Source organism: Hipposideros armiger, unplaced genomic scaffold (assembly GCF_001890085.2).
Source record: "Hipposideros armiger isolate ML-2016 unplaced genomic scaffold, ASM189008v1 scaffold_275, whole genome shotgun sequence".
Lineage (NCBI taxonomy): Eukaryota > Metazoa > Chordata > Mammalia > Chiroptera > Hipposideridae > Hipposideros > Hipposideros armiger.
This window is the reverse complement of record NW_017731625.1, coordinates 1,223,244-1,244,837: the sequence shown is the minus strand read 5'-3', so window position 1 is coordinate 1,244,837 and position 21,594 is coordinate 1,223,244. Positions and strand designations below refer to the sequence as shown.

Here is a 21,594-nt window from a genome sequence, read left to right as displayed (position 1 = left end):
TGTCACTGGCCCTCATATGTGGGATCCGAACCGGGGCCCTCTGGCATCCCAAGCGAGTTCTTAACCATCGCGCCACTCGGCCGGCCCTCAATCTCTTCTTGATCATAAAAGTGCAATACATCCTTTGATGTCAGAAGATGTCAAAGCATGAAGAAGAGAGAAAAAATCACCCATCCTCTCATCTCCCCCACCCCCGCGTCACCCTCTGTTCTCATTGTGGCATGTCTTTCTTGGAGGGGGGGCCTATGGCTGCTTTGTTTCCTGGACTCATATGGGTAAACCTTCTCATTAGAAGCCTCTGCTTCCAGAAATCTTCCCCAAGGTCCCTGCCTGAGAGTGTGAAATGCCTCATGTGCTTTTTCCGTTCTGGCTACAGCTGGAGCCAACCTTCATGTCCAGCAAGAGGGGATTGAGTACACAAGCTGTTGGCCAGCACTGGAAGTTATGTGAGAGCATTGCAAATGGGCCAAGGCAGAAGTGACCATCTGCATGGTGTTTATTGAAAGCTATGTGTTTTTTAAAAAGTTTAAAGCTGGAAGGTGCACACAAATGCTGGGTTTCTCAGCACTTAGTAGGAGGGGAAGAGGCCTTTTATGCTCAGACTTTTAGACCCTTTGAATTTGTTTTTTTCTTTTTTCTTTTTTTGTTTATTTCTAGACCCTTTGAATTTTGAACCATGTGTGAGGGCACTGCCTCCCTTTGCCGTTGCAGTCCTCTCCGGTCAGCTGCACGTCTCTGCCATGATCAGGTACACAATTCCGCTAGCTGGCTCTGTCCCCATACATCTGGAAAGACCTAGATATGCAGCAGCAGCTTGTCCCCAAGAGCTTGGAGGACGTGGGCCCTGGGAAGGCCTTGTCCCACTCAGGCCTGCCCTTCCTGAGGGTACTGAGGCCCTTGGAGCCGGTGGGGCGGGAATCAGATGAGGTGGGCTCCCCTTCACCAGCAGCTCAGCCTTTTTGGACAGCTACCTGGCTGAGGGAGTTGGGGGGGGTTGCGTGGGCCACTTTAGTTCTCAGGGTACAGCTCTACTCTGCAGGCCCAGGTAGGACCCAAGCCCGAGACCTGCCTCCTGTTGGTTCAACTGAAGCTCAGATCTTTCCAGAAGGTAGGAGAGGGATCCATCCTGTAAGCTGTTGACTCCCTGTGTGTGACACCCACTATTGAAATGATTGTGTGTTCAGTTTAATTATTCATTATTTCTATGCTGAAAAAAGACTTAACTAAGGGAAAAAAACAACAGTAATAACATCTATGGAGCAGCTAACTCATACACATAATACTCTGTTTTTTGTACAGAGTAGCTGATGCACAAGCGTCGCCCTGTAAATACTCCCTTTACACTCTGTGTTATATGTGTGTGTATGATGGTTCATTTTCCAGAAACCTTTCCTTACCTCGCAATTGTCTTGTTTTCTGGGTTGTTTTTAACTGAGGAAGAACACGCTTGTTTGTCAAGAGGGGATACTGGCGATGCCCTTTGCCGGTTTCCCGAGCTCTCATTGGGACCTACCCTCTCCTTCCCACTGCCACGTCCACCAGGCTCAGGGGCTAGAGAGGCTGCTTGTTCTTGCTCGAAGTCTGGAGTCACAAACAAATTCTTTTTTTCCATTAAGGAAAAAAACACTGTTCTACCTTTGTATCCGACAGGAGCGGCTGCATCATCACCCGTTCTCTCTTTTGCGGCTGCTAATGACAATATAACTTACTTTACTATTTGAGAACTATTTTTATGTAATATATATATGCTTTCTTGTTTATAAGTGCCTGATTTAAAAAGAAAAGAAAAAGAACCCATAAGGAACATTTATATATCGACAGGATCCGCCCCTACACTTGCACAACCTTACCTCACTCGCCTCACCCTAGTCCAGGCCCTGGAATTAGTAGAAGAACTAATGAATGAGGAATCACTGCTTCTGAAAACCAAAGCTGGAACCGGGGCCACGCCCACCCCACCAGGGACCGCCCCCAAAGTCAGGCCCCGCCCGACCTGTATCAGCCTCACCCATCACAGACCCGCCCCTTCTGGCCCGCGGCCCTGTCCAGCCCATGCTCAGCCCCGCCCTCAAACCCGGCCCTGCCTCATCAGCAATCTAGCTCCGCCCCCAGAATCCCGGTCCGGGTCCACGACGCGAGCGGCGCGGGCGCCAAGACCTCGGCCCCTTCGGCCTCCGCGCGCGCCTGACGTCACTTCCGGGGCGGTGGCGGGAGAGAGGCTCACTTCCGCCTGCGGGGGAGCTGTAGCTGCGGCGCAGAAGGCCGAGCCGGGGCTCCGAGGGACTGACGGACGCACGGGCGGGCGGCCGGAAGCCATGGAGCGCGGCCCCGGGGCCGGGGTGCGCAGGCTGCGGCGGTGAGTGCCGGCAAGAGCTGGCAAGGAGGAGCGGGGTGGCCTGGGTGCCCCTGTCGCCGTTTGGGGAGCCGGGCTGGGCCGCGAGACCGGGGCAGCCGGGTCGGACGCTCCCGAAATCCCACACTCCTGGGGCGTTCGTGTTCCCGGCCGGAAGGCCCCCGGACCAGGGGCAGGAACTGCAGGCCAATGTCTCCAACTCTCGCAGTGCCCTGTCCCCCCTTGATTCAGCCTTCCGGCGTGGGGTAGGCGACCATCACCCGGGACGCTACCTACTCCTTCCAGGAGTGTGCTGTCCGAGCCGCGTACTCTACCCCTACCCCTGAATCGGCCCCCCAGCCCAACACTCGGCCCTGCCGCAGCAGCCTGTAGCCGAGCCCTGCTTTCTAAACGTCTCCCAGACGCCTCTGCCCATTCGCAGTCTGCCCGGCCCAGGACTCCTCCAGGGCACCGCCTCTCCCCCAGGATGAAGTCCAATTTCTGCAGCAGGGCTGACGGGCGTGACCGACCCCGGCTCCCGCCGGGAGTCCTCTGTATGCCTCTTCCTCCCAGTGTCCTCTCTAACCCGGACCCGCAGTTCCTGGAACGCGCTGTCACTTCTGGGGTATTGCCCATGCTCTCCCCTCTGCTCCGTTTCTTGTCACCTGGCCATTTTCTCTGCAACTTTCAGACCTTTTTGTTAGGCAGCTTTCCCACACTGACTGGCTGGGTGAGGTGCGGTCACAGTCGTTTGTATTTAGGTCGCCCTAAAGTGTAATTGCTTGGTTCCTGGTTCGTTCTCATAACACGCCAGCCCGCACAGGGCCTGGCAACAGAGTGCCCAGTATGTGCTTTTGGGCAGAATTGCTGGAGCTCTGGGTGTGTGTCCAGTGAGGGAGGCATGTGGATGTGCACTGCCCAGTCTGAGGCTTGGCTCTTGGGGCACACACAGTGACACCAATAAATGACGTGTGGGAAGTCCCAGGTGCGGGTGTCCTGAGAAGGGACTGTCCCCCTTCTCTGTCAAACCTGGCAGACTCTGTAGCCTCTCTCTTTCTTCTTTGACTCTTGTTATTTGCCCATTCGTTCAGCCAGTGTTTATTGAACAAAACCAGATAATGGCCCAGCCCTCATGGAGTTTCTCTTTAGTGTAACCTGGAACCATGAGAGTATGGTGGGCCCTGGGGCGGGTGGACCTGACCGTTTGGAAGGCCTCCCTGAGGGCACTGGAAATGAGATCTGAAGGATGAACAGGACAAGGGCAAGGCCTGTCTAGTGAGATTGGGGAGAGGTCCCCAGGAGGGGAACTATATGGGTTCTGGCTCTGAGGCAGGAGTGGGCAGTGTGGCTTGTTTGGGGAGAGTGAGGAGGTGTGGGGTACCAGATGAATGAGGCTAGAGAGGTTGCCCCAGTCAACTGCCAACCTGGCAGGCTGTGACAAGGGATTTTATCTCTATCCTGAAAATAGTGGGAAGCCACTGGGACACCCCAAAAGGGAGGTGGTGTGGTCATATTTGTGTTGTGAAAAGATCCTTCAGCTGCTGGCGGGGGAATGGTTTGGAGTGAGATGATAGTGGCCAAGTGGGGACCAGCAAGGAAGGAGACTGCTGAAGCAGTGCAGGTGAAAGGTGATAGAGGCAGGGACCAGGAGGCAATTAAAGGAAGAGAGGAAGAGTCAGCAGGCCCTGGTGATGGGTGGATCTGAGGTGGAGGGAGGAGTCAAGGACGACATCAGGATTTCTGGCTTGATCAGTGAGGCTTGGCTACCTTGGTGTGTCCTTCATCCTCTAGGTGGCTGGGGGCCTCCTACCTGCACACTGGTTCTCAACCAGGCCTGCCTTTCAAAAACAGCCTTCATTGTGTTCCCCAAACAGCAGACCCTCCAGTACCCATTTGCACTAGTGGAGCATCACCTGTTGGGGCTGGACCCCTTTGAGAATATGTTGGTTGACATTTGGGGATAATTCTTTCCTATGCGTTGTGGGGTGTTGAGCAGCATCCCTGGTCTCCACCCTCTCGATGCCAGGAGCTCTCTTCCCCAATCCTCACAACCGAAAATATCTTCAGATGTTGGCAGGTGTCCCCGGGGGGGCAAACTCATCTTATCTCAGAAGCAGTGTTCTCCCCCCTAAAAGACTTGCACTTAAAGTATGCATCCTGCTTGGGAGTTCAGGGACTCCTGGAAGCCATCCATGTCCCGTTCCCCCCTCCCCCGGCTTTGGAAGCTCTCACATTCTCCCCATGTGCCCCTAATCCAGGTGACTGTGGGATGTGGCTCTCTCCAGCCCTCAGTCACAGGTCCAGTCATGAGTCCAGAGGGAGCAGATATGTTTCTGGGCCTCAGACTGCTCTGACCTGCTCTGAAGCTGAATGTTCCTGGCCCAGTGGTTTTCAGATGCTATGGCCCGAAAACTCAACGTGCCAAGGTGCTCAACTGCCAGAACCGAGTGGTGTGTGTCTCCCTCCTCAGTCTAGTTTGTAGGGAACGTGTAGTCAGTGGGCAGGTCTTCTCCTAGTTTCTTCGTTGGCAGCTCTGTATACGACTGTAGTTGCTTTAGCACTTTAGTTGTAGTCTATTTCGTATAGCGTTTCACAGTGCTCTGAAGAAAGGAAAAATGTTTGAGCTTCTACTCTGAGCCATGCCCCACTCACCACTTACTCTCATTTCATTTACTCCCCCATCCCTTGAGGTGAGTGGTATCTGCGTTGATGGATGAGGAAACTGAGGCCCCAGCAGGGTAAGCAACTTGCCCAAAGTCTCAGACCCCTAAGTTGGCAGAGTTAGAGGACTGCCCGTGACTACCACCACCCCCAAGCAGCCTGGCCTCCAGCACAGGGGAGAGCCATTGTCCAGCCCATAGGCCTCTAAGCCTGAGATGTATCCTGCTTTTGTTCCCAGAGCCTTTGTTTGTTTTTCCTCTGCCTGGGCTCTGTCTCTGGACATCACAGTCCTGCCATGGGCCTGGCCCCTGTGAGCATGGTCTTGGGTCCCTCCAGTCAGCAGTCTGTCCCTACCTCGGTTGTTCTGTGTTGCTTGGGGTTGGCAGATGGATCCTTGAAGGACAGTACAGAGATGGGCTGGCAGGAAAGTTTGGGCCAGCCCTGTGGACACAGGCATGGGGGAGTGATAGGGTTTCCCTGGGCCTGGAGCAGGGGTCATGTGAGGGACAGGTGGATAGGCCAGAGGCTATTGGATCAGCACAACCGGCAGGCCATGGCTAGGGTGATGAATGGATTTAAGTGGCAAGAGTTGGTGACTGCACGCTGAGGAAGGGTGGTAGCAGGCAGGGCCAGGTCAGTTTTGGGCCCCACAGAGGTCACTGAGAGGTGCTCGGTTCTTTCAGAGGGCAGGCTGGGTTTGCAGGTCTATGGGGGCAGATGGTGGAGTGGGCTGTGGGGAAGACCAAGAAGCTCAGTACAGGCGAGATTGGATCCCCGTCTCTGGTGGTGCCCGGAGACCTACATCTTGCTGTTCCCTGCAGGGCTTTTCTGTGCGTGACATGGAGACGTGAGGTGGCAAGGCTCCCAAGGGCTTGGCTTGGACCACGATGGGGCTGGGCTGTGGCCTCCTAACGGGGCTCTCATCTGGGGTGGTGTCTGGGGGTCACCCTCCCCCCTACCCTTGTCTTGGAGCACCCCTCCCCCTCCCCTGCCAAGTGAGGCCTGTCCTGGTGCCCAGTGCCCGCCATGAACGGCCTGTCGGTGACCGAGCTCTGCTGTCTGTTCTGCTGCCCACCCTGCCCCGGCCGCATTGCCGCCAAGCTTGCCTTCCTGCCACCGGAGCCCACCTACTCGCTGGTGCCTGAGCCCGAGTTGGGGCCTGGCGGGGCTGGGGCTGCCCCCTCAGGGACCCTGCGGGCCTCTGCGGGCACCCCCGGGCGCTGGAAGCTCCACTTGATGGAGCGCGCTGACTTCCAGTACAGCCAACGTGAGCTGGATACCATGGAAGTCTTCCTGACCAAGAGCAGCCGGGGCAACCGCATCGCCTGCATGTACGTACGCTGCGTGCCAGGAGCCAGGTGAGCCTCTCAGACACAACCCGGACCCACCCTGGGGGGGTGGGGCCCTGGGAGTGCCCTAGCTGGGTGAAAACCCATCTGGCGGTGCTGGTGCCTGGGGATGCTTCTTGCTAAGGGGTGGCAGGCAAGAACTACCAAGGGCTGGCCTCGCTGTGCCCACGGCCACTGCCCAGCACTTTGGGCCTTTAATGCTGGGTGCCCTTTCATGTGCAGCACAAGGAGCCCTCTCAGCACCCCATCTTGAAGATGAGGACCCCAGTGCTCAGGGAAGTGGCTTTGAGTGGCTGTGTCACATCACCTGCTCGACAATGAGCCACCTGCTTCAGGGTCTCTTGGGCGTTCGGTGCCCAGTGAGGTCTTGGCACCTGAGGCCAGCCGGTGGCTCAGGCCTAGTCTGGCTCCCTTTTAACAGGCACCTCAGGACTTGCAAGCAGAGCTCTCCCCTGAGCCTAGGGGTGGGACAGAGGCACGGCCTTCCAGGTGCTTCTACCTCTAGGTCTAAGTCCAAAGGGCGAGCTCCACTTTTCCTCTGGGCCAGCCTGGGCTGGGGGTGGGGTGGTGCTGGAGGAAGAAGACTCCAAGAATCCATCAGCCAGGATCCAGGCTGGTGCCTGCTCTTAGAGTATCCTGGGCAGGTCCTGTTAGTGGCAGCCTGGCAGGGCCACCATGGGATGCAAAGGCTGAAATGAGTGTCGTCATTTTCTGCAGGAGAGGGGAGACCTGCACCACTGTGATCATGGGTTGGCTTTATTTGCTTGTGGGGCAGGGGCCAGCTGTCAGGAGGAGGGGACAAACAGCTGTGCCAGTAGAGAAGCCACTGTCTCATTCCCCAGAAGGCTCCGAGTAGTGGGCCCGTGTGCCTCCCATCCTCGGGCTCCCAGAGCCTCTCTGAATGGTATGCACCTGAGAAGAGGCAGCTGGTTCCACCTTGTGCTGAGAATGTGACCGATGGTCCCAGTGGCCCCTTTCATAGAGGGGAAGCCTGAGGCTCTGCTGGTGTTGCCCTGCCCCTGCCGGAGATCACACAGGGGAGAGGAGCTGGGCCACTTTGCTGCACAGGGGGCCTGTCCTATACTGAGTGGGGTGTGAGTAGCCCCTTCCTCCCTTGCCCTCTGACCTGTCCCTCCTCCCCCCAGGTACACAGTCCTCTTCTCGCACGGCAATGCTGTGGACCTGGGCCAGATGAGCAGCTTCTACATCGGCCTGGGCTCTCGTATCAACTGCAACATCTTCTCCTACGACTACTCGGGCTACGGCGTCAGCTCGGGCAGGCCCTCTGAGAAGAACCTCTATGCTGACATTGACGCTGCTTGGCAGGCCCTGCGCACCCGGTGAGCTGTGTGCCGTGGGCATGATCAGCTGAGAGCATCCCCTCCAAGGGGACCAGACCCTCTGAAACTGGGTGGATTGGAAGGTGCCCACCAGGAACTCGGGCGGGCCGACCTGGGGAGGGAGGAAGCCCCCACTAGGTCCCAGTGGGTGGCCCTGCGGAAGAGGGAGCCGTCAGCAGCCACATTGGGCTAGAAGGTGAGGCCTGACCCGTGTTCTCTCAGCATGGCGACAGGCATGTTTGGTGTGCAGGGAGGCGTGGTGGACAGTCTCCAAACCTCCTTGGGTATGGGTGGGAATGGGATGGGGCTGTCTCCAGGGGAGTGGAGGCTTCTCCGGGAGGTAGCGGTAGGCAGAGGACCTGGGCCCAAGAGGTCGTGTGTAGGTGTTGTATGAATGGACTCTGGGAGCCCCAAAGCCGAGGAAACACTTGGGGTGCAAGGCAGGACTGAGTTGCTGTATTATAGTTCTGGGGGAAGGCCCATGAGGCACTTGTGGCTGTGGAGCTTGGCCTCATCCTGGAGGCACTGGGTGGGGGTGGGGTTCCTCTGGATTCTGGAGGGTTGTGTTGGACAGCTTGGTGCCCAGCACAGCTCTGTCGGCTGATGGGAGGTCAGAAAGCAAAGGACACACACACACCTCCCTGGACCCCCACTGTTTTGGTCATCCATATCCTGGACAGGTGCCTCCCACCGTAATGCTCACTACTGAAGCACCTTTGCTCAGTCTCTGAGCCAGCAGTTGCAGTGTGCAACCCTACACACGCACTGCTCTAGGAGTGACTCCACCCCTCTTGGAGGTGGTGCCCTGCCTGCTGCCTGTGGGGGCGCTGCGCCACCTCAGCCCTGCGTAGCTGACCTGCCCTACCCACTCCTTCAGAGACCAAAGTCAGCCTGCCCTGGGGAGATAGGGCCCTGGTTGCCACAGTGATGCACCAGGCAGTCCCTGTGGTGTCCTGGGAACGGGGTCCCCTGGCACCACCCTGGCACTGGGGACTCCTCCTGGGTAATGCGGTGCAGGTATGTGCTCGCCATTGGCTGCCTCAACCCTTCCTGCTATCCCTGTTGGCCAGGTGTCACTGGCAGAATCATACCCCACTGTGGGATGAGGGCTCTGGGCTCTGTCCATCATCCATCTGTCCTGCCGCTAGCATTGACTTCCAGAGACCTGATCCCTCAGCCCCAACAACTGTGAGGCAGCAGGAGGGCGGGAGGCTTGGGCCCAAGTGCCCGGGGCTGGGGAGGCCTGGGGAGGCCTGGGGAGGAGTTGCTCGCTCCATCTGGCACCTGTCATGTTTATCCTGGTGGAGATATCCAGGGACTGCTGGGAGTCCCTGCCTTGAGCTGGTGCTTAGCACAGAGGTGGCCATGGCAGCCTGGGAGCAGGCTGGGAAGCAGTGGTCAGGGTGGTAGGCACAAGGCCAGGTGGCATCCCTGAGGCTTAGGGGCAGGCAGGGGTTAACCTGGAGTGCTGCCAGGCCAGGGACAGATGGGGATGCCCCTGGGTGGACAGATAGATGGAGTCTGGCTACCCAGGTGTTCCCCAGGTAAGATGCACACCTGCTTTGGCCCCATCCACCAGGAAGAGGGGTGTCCTTTTGGGATCGGGGTATGGTGGAGGAGAGCCTTGGAGGCCTGCATGGGGAGGTGATGAGTGGGTCCAAGAACCGGCATGTAGGGGCGGTGGAGCTGGCTTGGGGCTGGATCAGCTGTGTTGGATGGGACACTAGGGGAGGTGGCCAGGTGGGGGAAGGGGTTGGGGCCTAGAGGTGGGCTTTGGTGTTGAGGAGGGAGGCCTAGGACCTGGCCACTTTGTAGGGAAGGTGATCAGAAAAGGAGGTGGTGCCCAACCACCTCCCCGCACAACCACTATTGTGCTCACTTGTTGTGCTAAGCACCTAATTGGGCATGGGGGACACTGCTTTCTTTGATTCCCCACAACGAAGCGGATAGGTGAGACGTACAGGGAAGAATGCAGCCCCCATCCTGGTGCTACCAGGAAGGGATATCTAATCTGGAACAGCAGGGACAGGAAAACCCCAAGCAGATTATGGGTGTGGCCCTGGTCAAGTGTGTGTAAGGTTGGGGTCAAGTGGGGCAACCAAGAGAGGCTCTGGGGCTATCCTGCCCTCAGGAGCCACTTTAGGGCCCTTATTAGGTACACTATTTAGGCATGACCAAGTAGATCCTGTTGAAGAAACTAAGTGTAGAGCCAGGTGAGCTGGGGCTGTGGCCTGGCCAGCTGTCCTCATACATGCTGGGAGGCCCTGCCTGCCTACTATGTGGACCTCGGTGTGGGGGGGAGTGCAGGGGAGGATCCCTAGACTGGCCATATTACCTGGAGTCTCTGTGCAGAGAATGAGGGAGGAGGGCAGGCCGTGGGAGGGGTGTGTGCACTGGCCATGGCTGACCCTGCCCCACCGCCAGGTACGGCATCAGCCCAGACAGCATCGTCCTGTACGGGCAGAGCATCGGCACGGTGCCCACCGTGGACCTGGCCTCGCGCTACGAGTGCGCCGCGGTGGTGCTGCACTCGCCGCTCACCTCGGGCATGAGGGTCGCCTTCCCTGACACCAAGAAGACCTACTGTTTCGATGCATTCCCCAAGTGAGCGCTGGGGCAGGCCGGGGTGGGGGGTGAGGGGAGGCCTTGGCAGGGCGGGGCGGGGCACAGAGGCCTGACTCACCCCACCCCGCAGCATCGAGAAGGTGTCCAAGATCACGTCGCCGGTGCTCATCATCCATGGCACGGAGGACGAAGTGATCGACTTCTCGCACGGGCTGGCACTCTATGAGCGTTGTCCCAAGGCTGTGGAGCCGCTGTGGGTAGAGGGCGCTGGGCACAACGACATTGAGCTCTACAGCCAGTACCTGGAGCGCCTCCGCCGCTTCATCTCCCAGGAGCTGCCCAGCCAGCGTGCCTAGCCTAGCGGACACCCCGAGCCGCTCCGGGAGGGACCTGAAGCAATAATAAGGCGGCGCCTGGACTCGCCCCACGCTTGGCTGGGCTGCTGTATGTGAACCGCCCCAGGCCCCTGAGGCAGCCGGCAGGCAAGGGGACGGAAACTGCCCTGGCTCAGGGGCTGTGGACAATGTACAAGCGACAGAACCACGCTCTCCTTTCCTTTTGGAAGCAAAACGAAAGAAAAACGTGGAAACAAAGATTTAAAATTTTAGGGTTCCTCTTTTTTTCATTACTCGTGTGTGCGCTCCCCTGGGCTCAGTGAATTACAGAGGATGCAGGGCTTGCTCTCAAACCTCCAGGAAAGTTCAGCACAAATGTAGATATCGTCTAACTTTCCCTGCAGAAGAGGGGGTGGGGTTCAGGACCCACCCGGAGTGCTCCTTGAGACTACTGGTTGCCTGGGTGTTGATGGGGCAATGGGCAGCATTCGAACCCAGGACCCTGCCTGCCTAGATTGGGTGCGCCTACAGGGAAGGTGGGCTCCAAGTCTTTTAAACACAACCGTGGGTGGTGGGGGATGGCTGGGGTGGGTTTGTGCTCTGCCTGCTTTGGGGCCTCAGGATGCACCCTTCTGCTCCATGATAGATAAGGACACTGCAGTCGTAGGCCTGCCCTTACTGTCTCGCCCGTCCTGCACAGAATGCTAAAACGGTCTATCGGGGTCCTGAAATCCTAGGCCAGGCCTCTGCCTTTGCAAGTGGGAAGTCTGAGGTCCGGGGGGAGGAGGGCAGTGGCAGGTCCTAAGGGCCTTTGGGCTATCCCCAGGAAAAGATGCCACCGTGGGGCTCTACACTCCCGCAACACACCTCAGGGTCTCGTGCTCGTCGGGGATGCCCTTGAGGGCCCAGGTCTCTGGACCACAGCTGGATGCCCGACTCACCACCAGGCCTAGAGTGCCCCCTGTGACCTCCAGGGACAGAGCCCTAGAGCAGGAAGACCTCGGAGACGGTTGGCGTGTTGTACACCGCGATCGGGGGCGGCTCAGCCTGTGTCGCGGGACCGGGTGGTGGCGGGGCCAGGACCCAGAGCTGCTTGCTTCCCAGGTCCAAGGCCTGGGGCGGGGGGGGCGGGTTGTGCTTCAGCTTGGGGGGCGGGGACGACACTAAGGGGGCGCGGCCTCGGAGCTCGCGTCATTTGCGCGGCTGGGGCGGAAGTGGCGGTGGCCGATCATGGAGGAGACTGCGGCGTCGCCGGTAAGTGGCGGCGGCTCGGACCCCGCCCTGCCGGTCCTTACCCTTCCCGCCGTTTCCGACGGTTCCCAGTCGTCCCCGCGCGCCTAGACGTTCCCATGTGCAGAACTGGCTTCACTGGGTAGGGCCTCACTCATTCCAGCAGTGTCCGCGGGTTTCAGTGTTAACACCATTCAGGATCAGGTGGCGGTGGGTCGGTCCCTGTCAGTCCGGCCGTGTTTGGCTGCCGAGTACTTTGCTCCTCAGTTTCTTATTACAATTAGGAATTGGCACTTGGGTGCTCAGAGAGCTTAGAGTGGCCCGCTAGGCGCTTAAAGAGTGGTACTGTTTTCACTGTCTGATGGGAGGTAACTCAACCGGATGTCACGCGAGAGACGCCCCTTTTACCGACCCCTCCCACTGCCATTCATCCAGGCTTGCCCGGGTATTCTGGCCTCTTTGGGCTAACCCAGCCCTTGAGCCAATGGAGTGCCGTCCTAACCATCTCTAACACAGGAAAGTCCCCTGGCCTGGGGGTGAGCGGGGAAGCTGCTGGTGCCTTCGTCCCTCCCGAGTCCCACGGGTCCCTCTTGCTGATAATCTAGGGTCATTGTTTTTTTTTAAAGATTTTATTGGGGAATTGTGGGAGGGAACAGCGTTGGGGAATGGGGAATTGGGGAAGGGGAACAGACAAGTTGCTGTCCTTTTGCTCTTCAGTCTAGTTGTGGAAGGCACAGCATCACTGGCCCATGTGAGATCCAAACCGGCAGCCCTGCTGCTCAGAGCTCGCTCTCCCAAGCCAACTCTTAACCAATGAGCCACTCGGCCAGCCCCTAGGGTCATTTTTTATACTACAGGACGTTTAGACGCAAAACTGAAGATGAAATGTGTACTCACTAGAGCAGAGAACATTTGTGGTTCTAGCTCTCGATTGCACTTCTCACCATGGGACATTTGCACAGACTGGCCCTTGTGTCTGATATGCCCTCATTACATCCTGGTCTTGTGCAGAAGCCCCTCAGCATGGCTAACATTTTTTAACAGGTCCGACTTCCTCTCATTCTCTTGCAGTATTTCTTCCCTGAAGCACCACCCTCCACCCGCCACTGATCCCTCAGTCCTGTGTTCCCACTGACCACTGGTGATGTACTTATCACATGTTTTCACCCCATCAGAATGTAAGTTTACATGTAAGGGCCCTGCAAAACAGCAAGCTTAAAGCAACTGCTTACAACTGAACAAAAATGTTTTCAGGTACACAGCAAAAAATTCAGAGTATGAAAGGGTGTCTGGTGAAAACTTGGTGTCCTTCCCACCTCTGACCTCCAAGACCCTGTTCCTTGTTCCCTGGGGCAGAGATAAACCAGTTTCTCATGTATCAACAATCTTCATGTATATCTAATGTGTTTGTACAAAAGGTCGCTCACTGTTCATGTGATCCCGCTTGGAGGATGTTTGCTAAGTTCCAACATAGAGATTGGATTCATTCATGTTGATGGTTGTACCATATTTTATTAGTACTATAATTTATTTATACTGTTGACTGTTGGTTGAAATTTAGGTTATTTCATCTTTTGTAACAAGCAATGTTAGGTTGACAATCCCTGTACAAATGTCTCTGTAGCCAAGTAGGGATATTTCTGTCGGCTGAATTCCTTAGTGCAATAGTGCTAGGTCAAAAGACTTTTCATGGATCACTGGGTACGTGATCTCTTGACAGGTAGCACCACATTGCACCCCTCCCAACAAAGGAAGGGGCTGGTGTCCCCCATTTGCTTGATCTTGCAGTTGGTAGGTGTAAAATAGTGTTTCATTGTAGCTTTATTTGTGTTTCCTAGAAGTATAATGGATCTTAATGCTTTTGTCAGATTTATTTTTTATGTAGGTCATTTCTACCACTAATACAATCATTTTGAAACTGGAAAAGATCTATATCTATTATAAATATGCATACATTTAAAAGCTGTTTATATTTCATATTCTTTGCCCATTTTTCTATTGGGTTGTTGGTGTTCTTGTTTTCTAGGTGCACTTTGCATGTTAAGGAAATTAGCCCATTGTCTGTTAAGTGGTTTTTTCCAATCTGTCATTTGTCTTTAACTTGTGTTTTTTTGTCTTTCAAAATGTATTTGTCTTTGCCAGGCATTTAAAGTTATTATTATTAGTTTTTTCATGTGTGCCTTCTGCATTGTCATGCTGAGAAATATTTTCTCTGCTTCAAGATTATATAACATTTGATATTTTCTTCTGGAAATGTAATGGTTTTTTAAAAAATATATTTACAGGGGCCAGCCAAGTGGCTCAGTTGGTTAAGAGCTCGCTCAAGAGTGTGAGCTCTGAGCAACAGCGGTTCAATGCCCGGCCTGAGCTGAGCTGCCGCTGAGCTGCCAATAGGTGGCAGGATGGCTCAGTTAAAAAAAAATTAAAAAAAAAAAAAATATATATATACACACACACATTTTTGGTATAATTCTAGAGAGCTGTGCTGGGAAGGACTGAGGTAGGAACCCAAACTACTTTTTTAGAAATTGTTTGCTCCAACTCCCATTTCCTGGCAAAGTCTTCTTTCCCCACTGGAGTGCCGTCCTTATGGCATGACTACCTGGCCTGTGTCATCCCAGGTAGCCTGAGCCCCACTGTCTTCATCACCGAGGTCCAGAGGCCATCTCCCCTCCTCACTCCTGCATGTTCCTTTTCCTTGTCAACCTCAGGCAGACTTATCCACCTCTCTTAACCTGGCCTTTTTTGCAGAAAGTGGGATTGCTTAGATTTATAGATTAACTAGAGAGAAAATTGCCATCTTATAATGAATAGTTAATGCCTTGCACATATTCTATACAATGCTAGTTCCACAAGACACATCATGATAAGAAGGGTTCTGAGAACTTAAGGGAGTGCACCCCACCCTGAATATTCACTGGATGGTGTTGACCTTGGTGAGGCAGTGGCTTTTCTCAAGCTGACATGAAAAGTGCCCTTTCTTCAGTAGCACTTATACCCCTGCTTTTCTCTCTTGTCAGCCCATTGCACATAAGGGATAAACTGAGGTAGAACTTTGTGGACCACAGCTCCTTGGGTTGACCTGGCCTGTGGGCTCTGTCTGTCTGCAGGGACTTGCCTTTCTACACAGGGTGCCTGTGAGGGGCTTGTCCCAGGTCTCTTCTGTGGACTTGGGGAACCATACAGACAGTGATGGGGAAAGCCAGTGGTACATTCCAGGATGTGCCCCCCCCTCCCTTTCACTTGGTACGGCCCAGGGGCCAGGCTGCCTGGGAGAAGGGCCAACTTTCAGTTCTCCATTTTGTGAGTTTTCCTGGACACGTGTGTTCATACCCGGCAGCAGTGTTCTTTTGCTGCCCAGCAGGCGCCTGAACATGCCCCCCCAACCTGGCAGGGCAGCACACAGCTCCCCAGAACCTTCGGTCCTGGCCTGGCACACCTCAGATGTGGGCCCCTGCAGGGCCCATATCTAAGATGAGGCCTCCAGTGGGTGCCACCTCTCAGGGGCCCAAGCACCCCAATCTAAGGTATGGGTGCCCCCACAAGGCAGCACTTGTCTGCTTTACAGTTGGGGTGCAGGGCTGACCCGCTGGCTGTGGGATCTATCAGAGGGAGGTACTGGCCCAGAATCAGGACCCTTCCCCCCTTACATTTCAGAGCTCCTGCCATATGCCAGGTGGATCTTCATGACAACCCTAGATGACCGGGGTCACTGTCCCGTTAACAAGTGAGACAGTTCAGGTCAAGCTGCCTCCAGACAGAGAGCAAGCCCTGGGACCCCGTGTTCATAGCATGTGCAGGTGACACTTGGAGGGGAAGGGGCCTGGCCGAGGTCACTGCTGGGAGGAGCTAAACTGGGTGTGTCTGAAGACCAGCACACCTAGCAGAGCACCCCCTACCAATGTCAGAGGAGGAGAGAGGGCATCCTGAAGAGGGCTTTCCTCCTCCAGCAGGTCAGGTGGGCACCAGAGAAGCATGGGCCTGTCAGAGGTGGCCTGAAGCCCAAGTCCATGGGTATTCCCGAGATATGGGCAGATGAAACCCCCTTTGTGGCACTGTGAGCCGCTGCTTTCAGGGGTCCTGGGTCAGCTGAGGAGGATGAGCAGGAGCTTGGGATCAGGGGTGTCCCCATATGAAAGGAAGCCAAATCCTACCCGCTCCTGTCTCCTGGAAAAGAAATGGGAACCCTGGCTCTGTCCACAGCAACTCTGAGCAGGGGGCTGGCAAATTTTGTGTGGCATGCCAGCAGTGGCCTTGTTGTCCTCCAAGTGGAGGACAGCCTCATGCCCACCATCTGGCTAGGCTGGCCTGGGGCCACTTGTGCCTGGGTGTGTCCATTGTTCTACCCCAAACTCTTGGCTGCTTCTATGTGTGAGGGACCCCCAAACTCTGGTAAGTAGTCACACACGTTAGAAATAAACATGGGTGCCTTACAGAAGAGAGTGTGAAGTATGCATTAACTTCTAAAATGTTCCATCACCAAAGTCTGACATCCTGCTGCAACAAGGGGCAGTGGCTTTGTATTTGCTCCAGAGCAGCGAGCAGGACCTAGGGTTCAAGGTCGCGCCTGCCAATGCCCAGTGCCAAGCAGGTAGCAGAATCAGGTGTGTTTTGCCCGGTGTGCCCCTCAGGAGCTGGTCTACCACCTCCTAAACCCCATGTTCCCTCTTGCTCCTCCCGAGCAGGTCCCTGCAGGTCCCTCTAGAGCAGCGGTTCTCAACCTTCCTAATGCCGCGACCCCTTAATACAGTTCCTCATGTTGCGGTGACCCCCAACCATAAAATTATTTTTGTTGCTACTCTATAACTGTAATTTTGCTACTGTTATGAATCACAATGTAAATATCTTTTTGTTTTCCGATGGTCTTAGGCGACCCCTGTGAAAGGGTCATTCAACCCCCAAAGGGGTCGCAACCCACAGGTTGAGAACCGCTGCTCTAGAGGTAACCACCGTGGACAGGCTGCAGATAGAGGTGAAAACAGAAGGCACGTGCCTCCCCTGGAGCTGGAGCTGACTTTTCCCACCTGACCCCGTGTCCTGGATCTCCCGCAGCATGTTCTCTATAACTCAGTAACCAACATTGAGATTCCTTCTTTCTTTTTTCCCATCACAAACAGCGCAACTACACATGCTTGCTTCCTTGTGAATATTTTTTGGGAATCTTTTTCAGAGTGGAATTGCTGGGTCAAAGGACACAACATTTACAGTTTTGTTAAGCTACGTACAGAGCAATGAGATCATGTGTGGTTCCTCTGATGTGAGCTAATATTGATGCGGTCATTATTATTAAATAACGTCCACATTCACTCTTCATGTTTGTTTTAAAATGTTCATCTTGGAATCATTTAGGGTTTATGGAAAAGTTACAAAGACAGTACAGTGAGTTCCAGTCTACCCTTCACCCAGTGCCACTCGTTAACATAGTGTCAAAACCAAGAAATTAACTTGTGTGCATTCCCACCAGCTACACGCCAGGCTGTCTTCTAGTCTCATCAGGAAAACTCATCAGGTTTTCCACTGATGTCCTTTTCTGTCCCAGGATCCAACCCAGACCCCCACATGGTGTTTAGTCATCATATTTCCTTAGTCGCTTACAATGTAAGGGCACTTCTTCAGTCTTGGTTTTCATGACCTTGATAATTTTGGGGACATTTTGTGAAACATCCCCTAATTTGGCCTGTTTTCTCACAATTGGACCAGGGTCGTAGGTTTTGGGGAAGAGCATACCAAGGTGAGGTGTCCTTCTGGTCACATCCCATCAGGGGCTCCTGACATGCACACATCACCCTGACGTTGACCTTGACCACCTGGCTGAGGCGGGGTCTACAGGGTGTCTCCACGGCAGGTTACTGTCCTCTCCTTTCCCTAGCCTGTTCTTCGGAAGCAAGTCGCTTTGTCCAGCCAACACTAAAAGGTATTTAGAAAATCATTTTTCATCCAGAAAAATATAAAAAAGAAAGGATATGTGGCCTATAATTGCACTGCCTAGACACCTGTTGACATTTAAAGGAAATAAAAGTAAAAAATACACATGGGTAGAAAAAAAATGTTAACTTGTACAGAAAATACTATTAAAACTATTAAAAACTAAATGGGGCCGGCCGAGTGGCTCAGTTGGTTAAGAGCTCGCTCAAGAGCGCAAGCTCTGAGCAACAGCGGTTCGAGTCCCGGCCGGAGCTGAGTTGCTGCTGAGCTGCCAACAGGTGGCAGGATGGCTCAGCTAAAAAACAAACAAAAAACCTAAAGGCTTCACTTAAAAAAGAAAAGATATGGCCATTCCAGCCTGTCTAGACACACACACACACACACACACTCACTCACTCCTTGGAGCCTTAATTCTGACCTGACCTATCATGCACCTTCCCTGTGGGCACACAGGTCCCATGGTGCACCCCACTTTATGTAGTCTCCCTTGCACCTGCACTCCGGGAAATTGCATGCCTTCTACCTTCACAGCTGGCTGCGTCTGCCCCCCAGCTCAGCTCTGTGGGCCCTGTGGCCAGGAGACAGGCCCCCCTTGATGCTGTCAGTGAAGGGTGGAGATGGGCCTCCATTTACAGGAGAGGGAACTGAGGACTGGAGAAAGAAAGGACAGACACCGGGTGAATGCCCAGCCTGGACCAAGCTTAGGCTGCCTTCATTTGTATCCCTACTCACTGCCTCTTAGTCCTGCATGGGCAGGCTGCTGCTCAGCCCTCTCCCAGCCTGTGAAATGGGGGTGACAACGCCCGAAGGATCACAGAACAGTGACTAGGCACAAGGCCAAGCTGAGCTTCAGGTCAGAGAGGTCATTGGGTCCTGAGTGTTATATATGTGGTCACCTAGGTGTCCCTGGCGCCTGGGTGTGAAGAGAAACCCCAGGAGAGGAGTGTGGGCCCCCAAGTGGGGGGTGATCAGCGTGGCCTATAGACAAAGGCCGTAGGCCCAAGACCCTGATTATTGCTGGGAGTGGTACACACCTGAGGCCCCCAAGAGAATGTTTTGTCTGGGCCCACTCAGCCTGTTGGGCACAGTCAGGACAGCAGCCTTGACCCCTGCTTTGCCATGACTCACCTTCTGCCTGTGGGAAGAGGGCACCTCCTCAGCCATTGTCTGGTGTCCCTGACACGCTGGCTGGGGTTTCTCACACTTCAGGCCCCAAGTGGAGCTGCCTTTGGGAAGCTGCCCCCACTTCCTCTACCTGTCAGGTGTGTGCCCGCCCTTCTGTGCCACTGTCTGACTCCAGATGCTTTGCCCTAGATTGTGAGCCCCTGGAGGGCAGCCACTGAGGGGCTCATTCTAGCCCTAAACATGGATGGAAGGAATGGGTTCCCGCCTCTTTCTCATCCTGCTGTGTGCCCATGTGCCCTCGAGGTGCCTCCTGACACTCTGGACTTGGAGAAGCTGGGCTGTGGGGATTGGGCAGCACCTGTGGGTGCGGAATCGAGGTCCCTGAGAACTGAAATGGGATGGGTGGGGGCCTGCTCAAGTGATCCACTTCCTAGATCTTCAAAGGCACAGGGAGACCCAGGCCAGCAGGAATGCTGACTGCCAGTTCCATTGAGTGCCCACCTGGATAGTGGCTGTCCAGAGTGGGCTTGTCTGTTAAAGGGAGCCTGAAGTCAACACTCCCTTCTCCTCCCTCCGTTGGGGCTGCCACAGGGGACTGGCACAAGCTGGCACCACCAAGAAAAGTAGGACCTAGTGGACCAGGGGGACTGAGGGGACAGAAGCCAGCCTGGGGGCAAAGAGGTCGAGCCTGGTCAGGTCAGTTAGCAGGGGTTGCAGCTACAGCAAGGATAGGGATGGGGCCGGGAACCGGGTAGCCCCTGTCCACACCCAGCTCAGAGCCAATCACCAAGCAAGCAGGCATTAGAGACGGGAATCCGGGCTGGGAGGCCGTGCAGGCCCAAGCAGGTCCGCCCCCTGGAGGCCTCTGGGGCCACTGCACGGCCGCTATCGACGGCATAGGAAGGGGCGAGGGCGTGACTGCAAGGGAGAGGGCCGTGCTGTCGCCCACTTCCGCGCACCCGCCACTTTGGGCCTAAGAGGTTGGCGGATCCTGGCCATCTGCGTCTCCCGTGTCCTTGCCATTAAACAACTTGGCCTGTACGTCCTCGGCGGCTTGGAGAGACCCCACTTTTCATCGTCGGAACCCCAAGGATCCCTGCCCAGCGCCGGGGAGTGATGCCCCTGACCCACGTGTTCCAGCAAGGTCGGGATGCTCTGCCTTGTAAGGGCGTCCCTAGCCCAGCCCTCTGAGCCCCTGGTGGGGTCCTTTTTCCCAACCCCTACCCTGGCCCTCCCCAACCTTAGGCGCGCACGAGTGACTCCCGAATAGGGCACAAAAAGAGGAACGAACGTAAGTTCGCTCGACTAGACGGGTCGAGGCGCCCCACCCCTCCCGCTGCCTAGGCCGGGGAGGCCCCACGGGGCTCCCGGAGCGGCGAGGGGCACTCCCAGAGAAGGGAGTGAGGGGATACAGATGCACACAGTCCAGCAGGGACCTAGGCCTGGGAGGAGAAGGGGGAAGGGTATCGCACATGTCGGGGGGGCGGGGCTGGCTGCCTCCGCATCCCTTCCGCCACGTGAGGTGCGGAGCCCTCCCCCACCGCAAACGGGGGCGCGCTGGGGTCCGGGAGGAAGCGTCCGGGGAAGGGGCGGCCTCCAGCCAGCCGCGCGCCCGGGCGGGGGGCGGGACGCGCGCGGAAAAGGGGTGCGGCGGCAGAGGGCGTGGCCACCCCCGCTCGGAGAGGGCGGAGCGTGCCGGGAGGGGCGGGGTGCGTGTCGAGGGAGAGCCGTTCCGGGGAGGCGGGGGAGCTTCACGGCTCGCAGAGGGGCTCTCAGAGAAGGGGACTGGGAGCCGTGCCGCAGGGGCAGGGACCCGCTGGAAGGGGCGGACTTCGGGCCCCCCGCGTGGGGAAGTCGCGGTCAGGGCAGGAGGGGACGCGCCAGGGGGCGGCTCCTCCCGCCCGGGCCCCGCCCTCGGCGACCGCGAGCGGCTTGCTTGGAGGTGGAGGGCGCGCCGGGCGGGGGGCGTGGCCGCGGCGCCCCGTGGGGGCGTCCTCCAGGCGGGGCGGACCGTGGCCGCCCCCGCGGGCTCCGGTGCGTCAGGGCGCGTCAGGCGGGGCGGGGCGGGCCGAGCGCGGGCGGCGGCGGCGCGCGCCGGCCTCCTCCTCCGCCTCCTGCACTCAGGCAGCCGCCGCCGGCCGGACAGGCACCGCTCTCGCCGCCTCCGCCCCGTCAGCTCATTCCGTGCCGCGTGCCTTTGCCCGGCATGTCGGCGGCTGTGGCGTGCGTTGATTACTTTGCCGCCAACGTGCTTATGGCCATTTCCTCGGGCGCCGTGGTGCACCGCGGGCGGGCGGGCCCCGAAGGCGCGGGCCCTGCAGCCGGCCTGGATATGCGCGCGCCGCGCCGCGAGGCCTCCCCGCCTGGGCCCCCGCCGCCATCCCCCGGGGCCGCCGCCGCGCCCCACCTGGTGGCTGCCAGCATCCTGGCCGACCTGCGCGGTGGGCCTGCCGCTGCCCCGGGGGGCGCCTCACCCGCCTCCTCCTCGTCGGCCGCCTCGTCCCCGTCCTCCGTCCGCGCCCCCGGCGCCGCGCCCCCGGCCGCCAAGAGCCACCGCTGTCCCTTCCCGGGCTGCGCTAAAGCGTACTACAAGTCCTCGCATCTCAAATCGCACCTGCGAACGCATACAGGTGAGTCCGACCGCGCGCCGTGCCCGCGTGTGGGCGGCCTCGTGCCCCCTCCCCCTCCGGGACCCCGAAACTGCGTGGCGCGTGGGGGGCGGGGAGGGGGGC

The 21,594-nt window shown here is 56.7% G+C and overlaps 2 protein-coding genes across 10 annotated transcripts in view; both read left to right on the top strand.

Annotated features, from left to right (window-relative positions):
- Nucleotides 1-2,201: 2,201 nt before the first annotated feature.
- ABHD17A (abhydrolase domain containing 17A, depalmitoylase) lies at nt 2,202-10,854 on the top strand. Of its 9 annotated transcripts, XM_019657337.1 has the most exons (6): nt 2,363-4,782; nt 5,023-5,070; nt 5,815-6,351; nt 7,488-7,682; nt 10,107-10,286; nt 10,378-10,854. In XM_019657337.1, the coding sequence occupies exons 3-6, from the start codon at nt 6,020-6,022 to the stop codon at nt 10,601-10,603; spliced, it is 933 nt and encodes a 310-aa protein (XP_019512882.1). In that variant the 5' UTR covers nt 2,363-4,782; nt 5,023-5,070; nt 5,815-6,019; the 3' UTR covers nt 10,604-10,854. The 9 variants fall into 9 exon arrangements, with proteins under 9 accessions (XP_019512881.1, XP_019512879.1, XP_019512886.1 ...); XM_019657336.1 differs by lacking the exons at nt 2,363-4,782; nt 5,023-5,070 and adding an exon at nt 2,202-2,356; XM_019657334.1 differs by adding an exon at nt 2,202-2,356 and having other exon boundaries at nt 4,618-6,351.
- A 9,783-nt stretch (nt 10,855-20,637) lies between these two features.
- Nucleotides 20,638-21,594, top strand: part of KLF16 (KLF transcription factor 16) — a 17,870-nt gene continuing 16,913 nt past the window's right edge. The window contains exon 1 of the mRNA XM_019657342.1: nt 20,638-21,492. Coding sequence (XP_019512887.1) covers nt 21,069-21,492 — 424 coding nt within the window. The 5' untranslated portion in view covers nt 20,638-21,068. The remainder of the gene's footprint in view (nt 21,493-21,594) is intronic.

What these genes read in the sequence shown, in the direction of transcription:
- ABHD17A (XM_019657336.1), top strand. Translation starts at nt 6,020, where the DNA reads ATGAACGGCCTGTCGGTGACCGAGCTCTGCTGTCTGTTCTGCTGCCCA. An exon ending in TGGCAGGCCCTGCGCACCCG is followed by an intron (nt 7,683 to 10,106) that starts GTGAGCTGTGTG and finishes CCCCACCGCCAG; the next exon opens with GTACGGCATCAGCCCAGACA. An exon ending in TGTTTCGATGCATTCCCCAA is followed by an intron (nt 10,287 to 10,377) that starts GTGAGCGCTGGG and finishes CCCACCCCGCAG; the next exon opens with CATCGAGAAGGTGTCCAAGA.